This window comes from Rutilus rutilus, assembly GCF_951802725.1.
Source record: "Rutilus rutilus genome assembly, chromosome: 3".
In the NCBI taxonomy this organism is placed as follows: Eukaryota; Metazoa; Chordata; class Actinopteri; order Cypriniformes; family Leuciscidae; genus Rutilus; species Rutilus rutilus.
The window spans coordinates 26,650,420-26,667,173 of NC_140211.1; the positions used below are offsets into that span (position 1 = coordinate 26,650,420).

At 36.7% G+C, this 16,754-nt stretch overlaps 1 protein-coding gene across 1 annotated transcript; it reads right to left on the reverse strand.

Moving 5' to 3' along the window:
- Positions 1-1,383: 1,383 nt before the first annotated feature.
- On the reverse strand, positions 1,384-15,829 carry abcc12 (ATP-binding cassette, sub-family C (CFTR/MRP), member 12). The gene is made up of 31 exons (XM_084404671.1): positions 15,699-15,829; positions 15,495-15,562; positions 15,174-15,340; positions 14,845-14,991; positions 14,459-14,606; positions 14,088-14,324; positions 13,705-13,878; positions 13,444-13,591; positions 13,184-13,332; positions 12,390-12,497; positions 11,826-12,032; positions 11,638-11,709; positions 11,430-11,554; positions 10,201-10,273; positions 9,830-10,033; positions 8,524-8,658; positions 8,307-8,403; positions 7,704-7,769; positions 7,499-7,588; positions 7,301-7,404; positions 6,923-7,111; positions 5,847-6,073; positions 5,577-5,714; positions 4,779-4,968; positions 4,611-4,700; positions 4,300-4,489; positions 3,858-4,017; positions 3,457-3,535; positions 2,781-2,894; positions 2,535-2,699; positions 1,384-2,134 (listed from the first exon to the last, which is right to left on the reverse strand). The coding sequence occupies exons 2-31, from the start codon at positions 15,546-15,548 to the stop codon at positions 2,042-2,044; spliced, it is 4,140 nt and encodes a 1,379-aa protein (XP_084260797.1). The 5' UTR covers positions 15,549-15,562; positions 15,699-15,829; the 3' UTR covers positions 1,384-2,041.
- Positions 15,830-16,754: the final 925 nt, after the last annotated feature.

Below are 16,754 nucleotides of genomic sequence, written 5' to 3' on the forward strand. Positions count from 1 at the left end.
TAGTTCACTTTGAAATTAATTTTTGATATGTTTTAGCTTACCTCAAGGGCATCCAAGATGTAGGTGTCTTTGTTTCCGCAGTAGTTTCAATTTTGATATTTTTAGGTCAAACCGTTCTTGTCTGTCAGTCATATAATGCATGTCGATGGTCACTGTCTCAAAACACAAGCACAGAGTCCAAATTAAAACAATTCCCCATCATAAGTACACATTGATGGCCTAAGACACGAAACGAGCGGTTTGTGTGAGAAAACGAACAGTATTTATATCGTTGTTATCTCTTGAAAACAGCACACGTTCAAATGATCTGACGGCGCGGGCGGGTATAGATATATACATAGATGTCGCCTTGGCTACGGTTTCGTTCCAATGAACTGCAGTAGCGAAGGCGACATCTAGTGTATACATCAATACCCGCCAGCGGGCGGGTATAGAATAGATATATACACTAGATGTCGCTTGGCTACGGTTTCGTTCCAATGAACTGCAGTAGCCAAGGCGACATCTATGTATATATCTATACCCGCCCGCGCCGTCAGATCATTTGGACGTGTGCTGTTTTCAAGAGATAACAACGATATAAATACTGTTCGTTTTCTCACACAAACCGCTCGTTTCGTGTCTTAGGCCATCAATGTGTACTTATGATGGGGAATTGTTTCATTTGGACGTGGGGAATTGTTTTAATTTGGACTCTGTGCTTGTGTTTTGAGCCAGTGACCATCGACATGCATTATATGACTGACAGACAAGAACGGTTTGACCTAAAAATATCAAAATTGAAACTACTGCGGAAACAAAGACACCTACATCTTGGATGCCCTTGAGGTAAGCTAAAACATATCAAAAATTAATTTCAAAGTGAACTATCCCTTTAATTTCAGAGACTCTTAAATAATGGCTCGTCCCTGTCGCCCTGTCCCACTTGTCGCCCTGTCAATGACGTGAAATCCGCGTTATCCCTGGTTTCCGCTGGTACTGCCATAGTAACCATGGCGACAGACATGGACAACTGCATTTCGTCTAGCGGCACGCTCACGCTGTTGTTGTTTCGTTCAAACATTATGGATCATGGCAAGCAGACTTTGGGACAAAAGGAAAACTAAAACGAGGATCAATATCAGCGTGGCGTTTTCGAGATGCCGAGAGCTCCACATCCGCGACAAACTTCGACTTGACAGAGACTCGCAAATGTACATAAAACTAATCAATGTTATACAGCTCAACATGATGAAATGTTAGAATATGATGTTATTCTATAGTGTTGATCTAGCTTACTGCTAGTCCCATACACAGATAAACTAACACAGAGAATAACATTATAACTTTCAACACACTCAAATGCAGTTTAGTGTGATAGTGTAGACCAAGTGAAACAGCGCTAAGTTACCTCACAAGTTTAATTCAACTAATAAATTGACCCATATGAGTAATAATTCAGCACTTGCGGGTAAGTTAGTTCAGTAGAATGAAATGTCCTTATTCCTTTATATCCACGGGACTCGCATGTGATGCAACCTGCTTCATACCAGTCATGTTAAAAACATCAATGTATTCACTCATCCATAAACATTATTAGATCCTTCGGCATGACTGCAAGTTCCATAATTCTGCTTATGCGTCATCAATATACGCCTTTGTTATTATAAGAGGTTAGCGACCCCTAGCGGTGAAAAAAAAATACATATTGTGTCAATGCTTGATCTGTAACTACTGTCTCTAAATAACAAAATATGAAGATAGATATTTAACGCACATGAACAAAAATGTGCAGAGCCCTCTGAATCTTTAAAAGAAAAATTACAAAACCTATATTGACTGGAAGAAAAAAAAGTGCAAATCCACGTGCTTTTACCTATAAATGTAATGTTGAAAAGAAGTGTGGCAGCATGCTATGTGTATTCTTCATTTTAGTGATAGCTTATATGTAAAGATGGGTGTATAAGGTCACACACATATTCTGCAAGAGTCATGTACGTCTTCCTGTAAATATCTGTCAAATTCTGCAACAACATGCAGTGTGAGAATGTTTCAGAGTGCTTCACGAGTTCACTTGATTAGCTGCTGCTAGAAGAGAGGCAAATAGAGAGTTCGGCCTCTGTATCAGGTCCTGCGGCGGATCAAACTCAACCACCTGGGAGAAAACATAAAAGAGAGCTTATATTCACCTTACTCTTAATGTAAGAGCGATTGTAACTTGATTGTGTCGAGGCTTCCGTTCTCATCCACTTCCATTTATTTTAGCTACTGTACAAAAACTGCCCGTTATGCTGCTTGATATTGCAAACTGATATTTGTCATCATATTATTTTAATTTATAATCGTAATAATTTGACCATTTACAGCATTCTTTTATTCTTCCGGTTATTTACCTATAGCGGCAAATGAATCGGAAGTGCCCACAAAATCATAGAAAATGGCTTATGCGTTGCTACATAAGGGGAATAGAGTACTTCAATAATGCTATCAGACTGTAATGTACTGTATTTAGTTTAATGTAATGTCAATTTATATATTAAAAAGTAGTGGATTACCTTGCCCTGATCCATGACGAGTATGCGGTCACTCTCCAACACAGTGTTAATCCTGTGGGCGATTGTGAGCATTGTGCAGTGCTGGAAACCATCTCTGATGGTGTGCTGGATCATGCTGTCAGTCTCGGAGTCTATAGACGCCGTCGCCTCATCCAATAGAATGATCTATGAACACAACTTTATCAGACCCTGTTAAGAGCAAGGAATTTTTTTGAGGGGATTCTGGTGTGTGTTTTGTATTCTTACTTTGGAATTACGGAGCAGTGCTCTGGCCATACACATGAGCTGCCGCTCTCCAACTGAGAAATTCTCTCCATTCTCCACTACTGGAGAGTGTAACTTCCCTGGCAGCTTAGCAATCTGCAGGAAAGAGAAAGAGAAGTGCGGATGACTTAACACCTGAATGCTTGAGTGTTTCTTTTAAATTCTATGACTATTATATTCGATTGCTGTTTCTCCTTTCTTTTTTATGTTACCGTGGACCAAAGTGTGAAAGGAATTCAAGCAGATGTTACGTCTATGTTTCATCACTTTACTGCAGCTCACACTCTTATATTGTTTTTTTTGTTGTTTTTTTGCTCTCTCAATAAATTATATCCTCACATAAAAGGCTAGATTAACTTAATGATGTTTGAGCTGCTCCTAGTAGAAACCATGACTGTTGAAATAACAATGAAATCATGGCACCCCACTGATCACCTGAAAAGCTAACTTTGTCATATACAGTGAAAGAAGTAGAAGTGCATAAACACAATGCAAGTTTGATCAAATATAGACTACTTAAACAGGTAACGTTAATCAAGTTTGAAACCTGTAGCTGAAAAGTGTGAGCATTCTGGCTGTGTTCTACCATTTGAAAAATAAACATAATCAAAACTATATCCAGAATTGCTTGCGGGCCTTGTATAGAGTAAGTCTTTACCGTGTCCTTCATGTAGGTCTTTTCTAATGCCAGCCAGAGCTCCTCATCTTTGTAGTTGTTAAACGGGTCCAGGTTATATCTACACACAGTAATCATACAAACAAACACATTAAAGTCACCATTCCTCAATCTGCACATTACAACATGTACAAGAATACAATACACAAAAATGTACACAGATTAAGGTTCTAAGTATCGAGGATAATTGCCATTTTATTTTTCGATATCACACAATGAATGTTGCCTTATTTAAATTCAGGTAATTTTCTGACAAAAACAATTCAATGAATAAGACAAGGTGATCCACTGCTAGAATAAGTACTTATTGTGAATAAAATAGGAATAAAGTAAATTGAATCATCATGACGTAATGAATAGAAGTGTAGCAGGTGAGAGGTCACCTGACAGTGCCGATGAAGAGTACAGGATCCTGTGGGATGATGGAGAGTTGGCTGCGAAGATCTTTCAGCCCCAGCTTGCAGATGTCCACATCATCTATCAAAATAGTGCCCTCAGCCGGCTCTACCAAACGGAACAATGCCACACCCAGAGAGGACTTCCCTGAATCAGAAAGAACAAAACCATGAGAAACAGAGACAGAAAATCCTCATTTACATTACATGACTTTACTGAAATGCACTAGCTACTTTATGCATTTTTATGATGGCAGCCACATTTGTTAAAGAATACTTTAGAATGACGACTTTAACATAGATTCCATTTCTTAATTGAACCCAATATGCACTACGTCAATCTGAACTTATAACAATAAGAGGAAATGAATCTTAACATTTAAAAACATAAAATGAAGCTTTGAATATAACATTATATGTTCTCTCTCACCAGAACCAGTGCGTCCCACAATGCCAAGTTTTTCCCCAGGTTTAATATTTATGTGGAGATTACTGAGGACTACAGGCATGTTGTCCCTGTATCTCATACTGTAGTTTTTAAAGGTAATGGCGCCCTCCTGTGGCCAGCCGGCGGGGATGTGAGCACCCTTGACACTTCGTGGACCCTCTGATACACAACTCTGCAGCACACATTTAAGCAGTGATATATATTCAATCTGCTATATTCATGATTGTCTGAACTGGCTAAACTGAATATGAATGCATGATAACCCGAAGGTTAACCTAATGTTTGTCTCTTACCGTAATATACTCCAGCAGTCTCTCTACACTGGTGAACTTCGCCTCCACCTCAGTGGACAATCTCACCACAAACTGAAGGATTCCAGTCAACTGAAATGGCATAAACGCAAAGTGCTCAGATATCTTTCAGTTGTTAACCTACTGTTTTAGTCTAGCTGTGAGAGTTACCTGTATCGTGTAAGATAAGGTCAGGCCCTTTAGAGAAGGGTTTATGGCCTCATTGGGGCTGAGCACTACGAACAGTGCCACCATTAGAGTAACAGTAGCAGACAGGAAGTCTAACCAAAATGACAGCCAGCGAGTCCCACAATTAAACAGCAGGAAGTGGTTTGAGTTGATGTCACTCAGCATCTTAAACCTGTTATTGGAAACACAAACAATATGAGGCTTTGAATTCATTGGATGTTTGCTACATTTGTGGGGGCAACATAGGCTCTGAGCTATTAGTGTTGGCTTTAGTCCGTTTTTGACTTTTAGTACTGAGTTCTCTTTAAAAGCCACAGTTCGTATGACCTCAATTTAATTTAAAACGATCCAACAGTTAGTTCTGATCTTTGACTGGCAGTATATGGTCAAATAGCACTGGCACTCTTTTTGCAGGTTACAACATTACACCAGTAGTGATTCAACTGATTCTTTGGAACAAAATCCTTCACAACAGTTAATTCTGTTTTGGCTTCATTGGTGGAGGACAACAAAGAATTGTGTTTTATTTTGTTGCAATTCAATTTCAGTTTCAATATTAACTTTTTATTAGACCGTTGCATAGACTCGTAATTGTATTGTTGGTCTAAATATTGACACTTTTGCTTGTGTGTCATAGCTTAGGTATGCTGGATAGTTACTGGGGTATGATTCATGAGGGTCACTCATTTCAAGTAACACAGCATGTTGCCCTGCACTGTATGTCTTAGAATATAAAATTATATTGTCATAGATCCAAATATATTGTCAGTAATATCTTACCGTTCAATGTACTGCTTTCTTTTGTCATAGGCATGGATGGTGCTGAGTCCCTGTATGGTAGAGGTGGTGAGAGAGATCCAGGGAGAACGACTCACATTCTCCATCCTCTTCATCTGACGAATGCTCCTTTGGAAAACACTATGGCAAAAGAAAACGGATGGTTTGCACATTTCATGGCATTAAAACATGAATCTGTGATTGTAATCTTTATATTCTACTTCTGAATAAAAACACATCTTATGATATTAAGGTGCAATGTTTGTGTCTTACTATAGGATTGTGGCAAAGATGACTGCGAGAACTACCACGGCGATCAGGAGGTATGGGAATACTATGCAGATGATGAGAATGGTGAAAGTAACGATCAGACAGAACTGCAAAAAGTTCTCCATGTTGAACGGCAAAACTGCATCAACCTCATCTTGGTCTTTACTGAAGCGGTTCACCAGACGGCCAGTTGGAGTTGTGTCAAAAAAACTCATTGGGCTGGCAAGGATCTGATGAAAAATATAGTCAAATGGTAATTCAAAATTATTCTCAAATAGTTTTCATTTTACTGAACAAATAGTAGCACAATGCTTACATTCCTAAACATTACTAAACAAACTTTGTCCTATTAAACTTGTTCACTTACATTAAAAAAAGGAGTTTGTGTGCTATGGGGAGGGTTTAGATCAACCAAGAGGCTGCAGGATGACTAAAAAGTATTTCAATTAATAAATTATTATTAATATAGTAAAACAATCTATCTCTAATCTAAATTAAAATTCAACAAAAAAAATAAAAAACCATAAAATTAAGATAACTATTGTTTTTATTAAAGAACAGTTCAGTTTTTGAAACTTCTGGAATCACAAAATGAATCATGGTTAATCTAATATATCACTAATATATTAATAATAATAATAATAATAATAATAATAATACACTCAGTCCTAGTTTCTGTTAAAAAAACAAGCAGCTTTGTCATAATTACATGTATATGTATGTATGTCGATACGTCAAATGATTAAAAAAAGATCATTTAATCACATTTTTCTGTAATTAATCGAGATTTATCGTACCTAACATTACAGTTTTTAACATATTTTGATATTGTAATACTTTCACATTGAATCTCCAAAATAATGTAGAAAAAACATAAAGATGGTTTATTTTAAATATTTGTTTTATTGGCATCTTTTTACTATGTACTATGAATGATTACTGATCAGTACTGATACTGATGTCTATTAGATTGATTTTTGTTCTTATTTTAGACATTGCAGGGGCCTTCGAGTCAAAAGGGTTGTGAATAATATGATCTAAAACCAAAAATTCAAGAAGTGTAAGTCTGCTAATCTTACCCGTTTGAACATTGTGTCATGGAGTTTGGAAGAGGCACGCAGAGTGACTTTAGTGAAGGTGTAGCCTTTGACAATACTCAGCAGTACCATGGCAACAATAATAATGCCATAAATCATTTGGTAGAATGGCAGGTCTGGATTCTTTGAGATATCACCGCTGTCTTCTGTTAGATTAGAACTGGAACTGTTCTACAAGAACACACAGAGAGAAAACAGTTTGAAAAGTGATGGTAAGGTCTTGATGAGTCAGATGAGTGTCTGTGTCTGTGTCTGTGTCTGTGTCTGTGTGTGTGTGTGTGTGTGTGTGTGTGTGTGTGTGTGTGTGTGTGTGTGTGTGTGTGTGTGTGTGTGTGTGTGTGTATGTATGTATGTGTTTACCCCTGATCCCTGTTCTAACCAGTGACTGAGCCACCAATTGCTGAAAGCAGTCGATCCCACAAGAAGAGTGAAGACAAGTAAAACAACTGCCAGTAGTATATACCCTACAGAGATATAAATGTTACAGCATTTATAATGTACAGACAGAGAGACCGAGATGGAGAGAGAAGAAAAAAGTTTACAACAAAGAACAAAAACCTCCAGCAGCTTTGCAGTATTGGTGGTAAGTCCTCCGCGTAACTGAACCTTCAAGGGACACTTCCTGTGTTACCAACTGATCCTTTTTCCCTGAATCACACATACACACCATTCTATAAATCAGATTACACTGAATATACTGTGTGAACATAATGGACTTATTCATAATAATAATAATATACTGTGAAGATGTTTATACATCTACCTTTTGTTTCTGTGGAGTCTTTGGGTAATTCATTTGTTGCATGTTTCTCATCAGACATTTCAAAAGCTAGAAAGATAAAAGAAAGAGAGATGTCTGTTAGCAGATGTTTGTCTCACCAAAAGTGCACAATTAAGAGGATAAATTGCTTATGAATGCATGATCATTACATTTAATAATATTTAGAAGATGTAGGGATTGCACATTTAAACTGTAATTCCTCCAAAGGCTATCACGTTATGTGAAAACAAATTTGGCTCACATGTATAACACAAAAATCCTTAATGATGTACTTAAAATGTTCATGCTAAACGTAAAGGCGTTTATAGAACTTCTATGGAAGCCATCATGCTTTGCTTTGATAAACCTTTCTTTTATAATTCAATTATTATTAATTATGTTCAGCTTATATTTAATTATATTAAAATAAATAAATATAAATAAATTTATAAATAAATTACATACTGCATAGCGAATAATTTTTTATTAAGAATTTTGTATTAATTTATTTTCCTTAAGAGATCCAAAATGAAAGAAAAGTAGATTCTAAGATTCTAGAGTCTTGGTGCAAAAATGCACAATGAGATAACATATTCATCCACTAACCTGGGTTATCTATGCCGTTGACTTTGGGCTCATCTGCATTGGTCTGTTTAGAGTCATTGGGTTCAGTATGTGTTTTGGAATCAGCTTCTATATTTTCCTATATGATCCAAAAGTGAAAATTAAGCGGAAATGTTTGTTTCATTTAGTTTAGTATTGGAAGCCAATACATGTCAACAGAGTAAATAATTTCATGTGTAAAGTAATTGAGATTGGTTACGTTGCTCTGTTCCATCTGGACGTTGTTAATAAGATGAGTGTAGCGGCCTTTAGCTTTCATCAAATCACTGTGAGTGCCTGCCTCCTTTATCTCCCCATTATCCAACAACAACACCTCATCACAAAACTCCAAATACTGCAAACACAACAGAGCGGAGCAAATGAGGACATCAGTTGAGCTGAGCACACAAAAAAAACAGAATCATTGACGAAAAGCTACAATTTTAAGATCATTATGTAAAGTTACGCATTAAAAGACAACTGTTCTGCTGAGTCACACTGACTGACACAGACGTGCTGTGTGACAAGGTTTGTGTGTGGTTTCTCTGATGCAGAATTTTGTAAATGCACGTGATGTACATTATATGTTCCTGCCATTACATAATAGTGAGTCAGGCTTAGATTACCCTTTTCCCAACCTGAGGAGGTTATTCATTAAATGCGTTACAAAAATACAAATTAATCATTACTGATACTTCATGAAACTGTCAACATTAGGTTTATGTACATTTACATGCAAGTTTTAAATCTTCCTCCAAGACACTGTTATATATTAACTTCACGTACAACTGTGATCCCTTAATATTGGAGAGAAACATCTGTTGACAAAAAGCTTATAAATCTTATAAATCAGAGTTAAGCTATTTATCTTAAAGGATCGGTTCACTTAAAAATGAAAATTATGTCATCATTTACTCACCCTCAAGTTGTTTCAAGAGTTTTTTTTTTCTTTTACTGAACACAAAGGAAGATATTTTAAAGAATGTCGGAAACAAAACAGTTGATGTACCCCATTGACTTCCATAGTATTTTGTGTTCAGCAGAAGAAAGAAATTCATACAGGTTTGAAACAACTTTGAAATCAGAACTAGAACTAAGCTGGCCTGACTTTTGCATTACTTTTTTTATTGATGTCCATGACTTTTTACAAACACCATTTCCGAGCTCTGAATGTGGACCGAACCCAGAGTATACACCCTGTCTCCCTGGCTGGGATAGGAACAGATAAGAGTGAGGAGTTGGAGTGGAAGAGGGATGCTGGAAAACTGTCATGGGACTGAGGTGAGTCGGCTATTTTTATATCGGCCTCCTCTCGCTGACTGGGTAGATTATCTGAACTTTGTTATTGTTAGTATCATTTAAAATTACCTGATATTTTTTGTTTTTCAGAAGCTACTGGGAAACACATATCTATAGATGTTATCTGGTATGAGCAAATATTTATTCCACTAACTCAAACAGAAAAGTAGCCTGCAAAGAAAATCAACATAATTGACATTATGGATTATGTTGTTAGAGTGAATTACCTGCAGCTGATGAGTGACCAGAATGACTGATTTGCCCTTCAGCTCTTTCTTGATGCATTCCTCAAAAATGTGCTTCCCAACGTGTGCATCGACAGCAGACAGAGGATCATCCAAAAGGAAAATGTCTCTGTTAGAATACACTGCCCTGGCCAAACTGACTCTCTGCTTCTGACCACCTGAAAGATTAATACCTCGCTCCCCAATCTTAACACAAACACACACACACACATAAGCAATATTATTATCCTCATACGTTATATGTATTCCTTTCAACTGTCTTCCTTAGTATTATAAACATTTAATTGTTTAATTAAAAAAAAATATATATATTAGTATCTAATCAGAGTGTTGGTGAACATGTGGAAACAGACCTCTGTCTGGTCTCCATATGGAAGTATTGTCAGATCAGGTTTCAGACAGCAGGCAAGAATAACACTGTCATATCTAAAACACAGCAAGCACATAACTGCTTTTTTTTTTAGGATGCAGCAGTTCATCTCAGTACAAAGGATCAATGTTCAACAACAATTTGACAGATTATAAAGCAACTGAGACTGTGACCAGAGCCAGAAATTTACCCCTTCCAATAAAAGCCATTACAAGCTATAAAAATCCACACCATAAAGCGGTTTACTGTCTTCATGGCTATAAAACAGGATCTGGTAGATTACATGTGTTTGAAAGGTGAGGGGCAGCTTCCTAGGAGCATGGTAGGACTGACACTGAGGTCAATTAAAACTTGCTATTTCAAGACGAATGGGTTAGTGGTGTCTAAATTGTTTTGTTCTGAGTCCTTGCTCACTAAATTCACACTTACTATGGGGAAATAATGTCAAGTTTCATACAAAACTACTCTTTTACACTCTAATATGATATTGATCTGCTTAATATTTAGATCATATTTACATCTATCAGAGAGGCTAAAGGATCGGTCACATACAGTTGTTTGACACATTTTTTGCAGGTCATTTCACATTTCGCCACATCGACCAACAAAAAGCTTGACTTCTGTATGAAGCACAGCTCACACATCACTAAACTGTTGACTAAAATAGACCATGGAGTTTTTTTTTAATGTGACCACATTAACTGTGAGATACATTTATTCATCAGCTAAATTTGTGTTACATTTATGAGATTTTATTATTTTATATTTTTAAATTTCATCTTCATGAAAGTTTTCCTTTTACCTTTTTACATAGGTCAGGCTGTAGAAGATTTATCAAGATCTATTGTAGCTAAAAAAAAAAGGTCATGTGTAACTGCATCGCTTTAGGACATGACTGTACGTTTTCTTCTTCGTTCAGTTTAGTGCTGTTTATTACTCTAAATCATCCACTGTTCTCCATTAAGCTCTCCTCTTTTGGCCAATAAAGATGATAATATGATAGACTTTGTGTTGGCATTTGGCCTCCAGTAAAATGTCATACTGTAACTTCAAATGTGGGTTTATAAGTAAAACTCTGGCAACCGCACTGCCTGTTTTTGATTATACATTTTGGTAATCATTTTGCTGTGCAGAAGTGAACTCTCCTGACACTTTTCAACTGTTGATGCACATTCTTTGACCAGTTTTGTTTTTGGTGTTCTCTAGTTTTACCTGGTTTGGTCAAATGGTTCTCCCATGAGGATATTGTCCCTTACAGTCCCGTGGAATATCCAGGCTTGCTGGGAAACATATGCAAATGTTCCATTAGCTGATACAGACCCACTCACGAGATGCATCTGCAGGAATAAATGATTATACTGTCAGTCACACCTCATCACATCATCTGTCTTGGACGTAGAAAAGACAGGTGGTGCCACACCTGCTCAAGAATGCTTGATATCAGAGAGGTTTTTCCACTTCCAACATTGCCACACACCCCAAGCAGACTTCCCTATAATTGAAAAGAGAGATTCATTAGTCTCTTGTAGTGTCAGACTCAGAACACATCCTGTCTATCGACTACTGGAATGTCATAGTGCCTCACATTATAATATATTCATATCACACCTTTGAAAGGGTGAAGCTGATGCTTCTGATTGAAGGTCGGGAGTCTGACTGGTGTGTGGCGCTTTGAGAGGGATCTTGTGGTTTTTCAGTGGCGTTCATGTCATCTGGCAGGCTCCAAGAGAATGAGGCCTTTTCCATGACCAGCGCCAAATCCATATTTTTATCCTGGGTAAGATAACCTTTGGGGTTCTGTACCAACATAAGTTTCTGTAGAGATGCAATCATTAAATATTCTGTTATTTGCATCATACTGCAGAGGAAAATCAGGAATTCAATGTAAAAGACGTGACTGACGCATTTTAGAGTATCAAGTTACAGCATGTGTAAAATACAGCATGTGGAAATATATTTTCCACACACTTATCTTTTAGTTACACATATGTTATGTTATGAACAATATTTACATCTATCTCAATATGTCCTTAACCAAACAAATTAGAGCAGATCATGGGGCCAAAGGTACAAATTCATAGGGAAAAGGAGGAACTCTTTTTGACAATAAGGTATAAATGAGAGAAAATTATCTTTGATTTTGATTGAGAGAAACCCATGAATCAGTCCAACCTTGAGTCTAGCAAGAGCCACTTTAGCCTCAGCAATGGCTTTAACAGAGAATGGCAACAAGCCCATAGACATCCTCATGCAGTTAAATACAGCGATGATAGTGTACGCCTGTGAGGAAATAATCAGATGGTTAGAGAAAACTCATCTCTAACTTTAGCAAAGTTTCAAGTACATCAGAGTCATTTGCCAGTAAACGTGATTTAGGGAATTACAGATAAGCCAGTTAAGACACAACAGTGCTTTGAACAGAATTAGTCAAATACAAAATAAAAACAATAAATCGATCAATCAATGTATAAGTAATGAGGTTTTGCACATTTACACTACCATTCAAATGTTTTGGGTTAGTAAGATTTTTAATGGTTTTGAAAGAAGTCACTTGTGCTAACAAGGGCTGCATTTATTTGATTTAAAAAAAACAGTAAAACAATAATATTGTGAAATATCGTTACAATTTAAAATAGCTGTTTTTTATTTTAATATATTTTAAAATGTAATTTATTGCTGTGATGGCAAAGCAGGTTCAGATATCATTCTAATGTGCTGATTTGGTGCTCAAGAAACATTTATTTTTATCATCAGTGTTGAAAACAGTTATACTGCTTAATATTTTTGTAGAAACTGTGATGCACATTTTTTTAGGATCCATTGATGAATAGAAAGTTCCAAAGAAGAGCATTTATTTGAAAAAGAAAATACGTAATAAAAGTATTCATTTCTTTTTGATCCCCAACTTTTGAACAGTAGTGTAAACTTATCCATTTAGCAAATTATAAGCCTTTTTTTGCACTTACAGTAGAAGGTTGAAGAGGCAGTTTCAGTGCAGTGTGGACAATGAAGGTGAGGATGGTTGCCAGTGTGGGCACTATCGTTGTTAAGGAAGAGTTTAAACTCTGAACATAACCAGCCTTTTGTAATAGCAACTTCTCATTTTTCCTAATATCTACATCCGGAAAAAAAATAAGGAAAGAATGGGTGAGAAAAAGGAGAGAAAACACAGCATTTCACAGAGTCATTAGTAAAATACAATAGGATGGATGGATGGATAGGCAACCTGTGATAGTTTTCTCAAAAGACTCCTCCCACGCATACATCTTAATGAGCTTGATGCAGGTCAGAACCTCATTCATTGTGCGAACACGTCTGTCTGTCACAGATATAGCCCGCCTTCTGAACAAACCAATCAGCCTGGCAATTGAGAACTATAGCGCGCACATACAAACAGACAGGGAAAATACAAAATATTACTGAGACGGGTAAATATTAAATGTGGATCTCGAAAATGTGTTACACAAAACAGAAAAGACCATCACACCTGTATAGGTAGGAACACCAGGTAGACCAAAATTCCAATTAGTGCCGTGTATCCCAGAATAAAGCAGGCATATATGATACATATGATAAGCAGTAAAGGAACACACAGCAGAAACGTTCCAAACAGGACCGCCTCAAACATCCGATAACCATCACTCGTCAACACGTTTATAGTCTACACCATAGAGAAACAAAAGATAGAAATAATGCACACAACAGTTTATTATGACAAACACTATTTGTATTATATATACTTTAAGTAATTAAAAAGTGGTTGGAGTACTAGAGTAAATAAATACAAATTCCTTATCAAGAACCAATAAATAGATTCTACAGACAGTAAAGTGGCAGTATTCACTGTCGAATCAACAATCAATAGTTTACCTCTCCTACACTGATGCTGGTAAGATTCCTGAGAGAGATGATTTTCTTGAAAGCAAGCATGTTGAAGGCTCCCTTCACTCTCACAGCGGTACGCAAATTCAGAGCCCACATGAGCGATGCAAAAAATGCCTTGCTGAATTCAGTTGTGAACAGAGCCACGCACACACCAACGCCATGCAACAGTGTGGATGTCTCAGGATGTTCGACGTAGTTCAGGATTTCATACACTAGAATTGACTAGAAGAATATTTTACATAAATTAGTTTTTTGTACATTGACAATATAAATGATTTAACTAAGGAAATAACATGCCTTTATAATATCATGTTTAATATTTTTCTTATTTTGTACTGCTAAGTCATTTTACATACCGGCCCAATAAATACAGCAAAAGTAAAGAGGACTGAAGCCAAGAATGACACTATTAATCTTGTCTTCTGAAAACGAATGACCACAGCAGGAAGAGATGCCTTCTCTAAGCCCACACGGGCAACTTCATCGTCCCACAGTCTCTGGAACCTGAACACAACAGAAATCACAACCTGTTTTAATTTTTTGAAGATAGTTGTTTTGCCCACAAATACTGTGCATTCTCCAAGACTCATCCTGGATTCAGAAAAACATTCTTAGACCTCAGACAACGAGTTAACGTGTGACCATTGTTTTTTTGTTTGCCAAGTGCTACACTGCAGCAACTCATTCTGCTGAGACTTCTTGAACTAAGCTAAGATTTAAATGAAAAGATTATGAAGAATACCTCTCTCCATTGATGTGGGCTCCATCATGATGTGAGAGAGAGGGAAAGTCCTCATTTAACCGATTCCTAAAGAGCCTCCACATCATGGGTGTCATCCATGCAAATGATGTGAAGGAGAAGAAACCAGCATCATCAACTGGGTGTGAGCTGTGCAGAGTTAGAAAATGTACGTTTCACATTACATTATGAATTGATCAGACATTTGGAGATTCAGAAATGTCACGTGAATGACAGACGTTTTTCTCAGATCTCTTGATGAAATGGACAGATCACTTTCATTACTGAAATCAAAAATATATGCTTATAATATGCTGAGAAATCTGTCTTACTGTGATCCAAAACGTAGTGGAAGGAGGGTTTTCAAGCTTTGCTGGTACTTGTGCTTCTTAGGAGGAGGTTCTGGTTCCCTGTAATCTAGAACTGGAGGACCTTCAGGAAAGGCACTCATGACTGAAGATGATACTGGTGTCTCCACAGCACTGTCTCTTCTTTGTTTCTGCACAATGAGACAGATATGGAAAAACAAAGCGATAAATATCATAAAATAAAAGGAACTGTGAGACAATAGAAAATGAGTCATAAAATATCTCATAACAGAACAAATGTTGTGACAGAAGAAAAGTAAAATATGCAGTCAGCATCTCACTTACGAAAGAAACTACTTTCACATTCTGTTTTTCTGTGGAGGATGACAAGTTCCTCATTTTTTCAGCAGTTCCTGTAAGTTATTAATAAAGATCTTCACATGAACATGAATTATTAAATATAACATTTAAAATGAATAAACAAATAAATAAAAATCAGTAGCCTTCAGGTTGGAAATGGTAACAATAGTGAGATGTTAAGTGCCTTACCGTGTACCAGTTGTCTTTGTCTCTGTACTGGTCAATGTTGTTGTCAGGCTAACCATGAAAGTCTTAATACAGCAGCAATGTGCTTCAAAATCCTGACACTGAGTTACATCACTACTTTACCAGGCTCAAAGGTTACCAAAAGCAGAGGTCTTTGAAACTCCTCCTCTGTCTCTCTCCCTGTCACCACCTGTTGGATGCTGCAAATCTTTTGTTCAACCTGTGAAATAAACCAACTTTATAACAGCTGAGGAAACTGAGTTTCTGAGGTTCTGGGTGAAAAGGCAAAGGCGCAAATAGGTTCTTTCACCTCTGATACTACTGTTCATGTAGATGTTATGTTGAACACTGAGTGTCAGTCACTATATTATGAGTTCACATTTAAGTCAAAATGAGTTAGTTTCAACAAATGCAAATTTTAACATCAAGTTGCCAGACTTTTATTTCTCTCAGTAACAAAAAGATCACAAGGGCAAATAATTTTCCAGGGCAATAATTTAATAACAGAAAAAGCAGGCATTAGTTGCTGTAAAATATATATAGCAACCTTTCCAACTTAATGAACTTTAAAGTTTTTTTTAATCAGTTAGACTTCTCAATGCTGTGAGGTCTGTCCTGTTTGTCTCTATATATATTAACCATCATAACTTCTCAGTAGGTAATGGGGCACCTGACTACAGTCAGGTCAATGCTGCTTTAAAGCTCTACTGACCTATGAACACATATTTCTGATGAGTCAGTTTTGTTGACATGACAGTTAGCAAAGTTTACCATCCTGTTAACTTGATCATGCTCTATGTCGTTAAGTTACAATTATGATTTACACACTGTAAATAAAATACTATCAAAACTTTTGAACAGGATGAAGAATAATGTCCACATTTTTCTTATTTTGTTTAAATATGTTTTTTTTTTTTTTGTTTTTTTTTTACTGCCCTTCAGAAGCAACATACTTGCATGTTTCCAGGGAGACAAAATTAAGTGCAATTTGCCAAGTTTTAACCCCCGGCTCCTTTCCTTCTGGAGCATCAGTGAATGTTTCAACCATTTTTAATGGTT

Bases quoted from the DNA above. Each gene is read 5' to 3' on its own strand.
- abcc12 (XM_084404671.1), bottom strand. From the start codon at position 15,548: ATGAGGAACTTGTCATCCTCCACAGAAAAACAGAATGTGAAAGTAGTT. The intron at 7,405-7,498 runs GTTTTTGTTCTT...ATATCTCTGTAG, and splicing joins ATACTGCAAAGCTGCTGGAG to GGTATATACTACTGGCAGTT. The intron at 4,969-5,576 runs GTAAGATATTAC...TTCCAATAACAG, and splicing joins AGAAAGCAGTACATTGAACG to GTTTAAGATGCTGAGTGACA.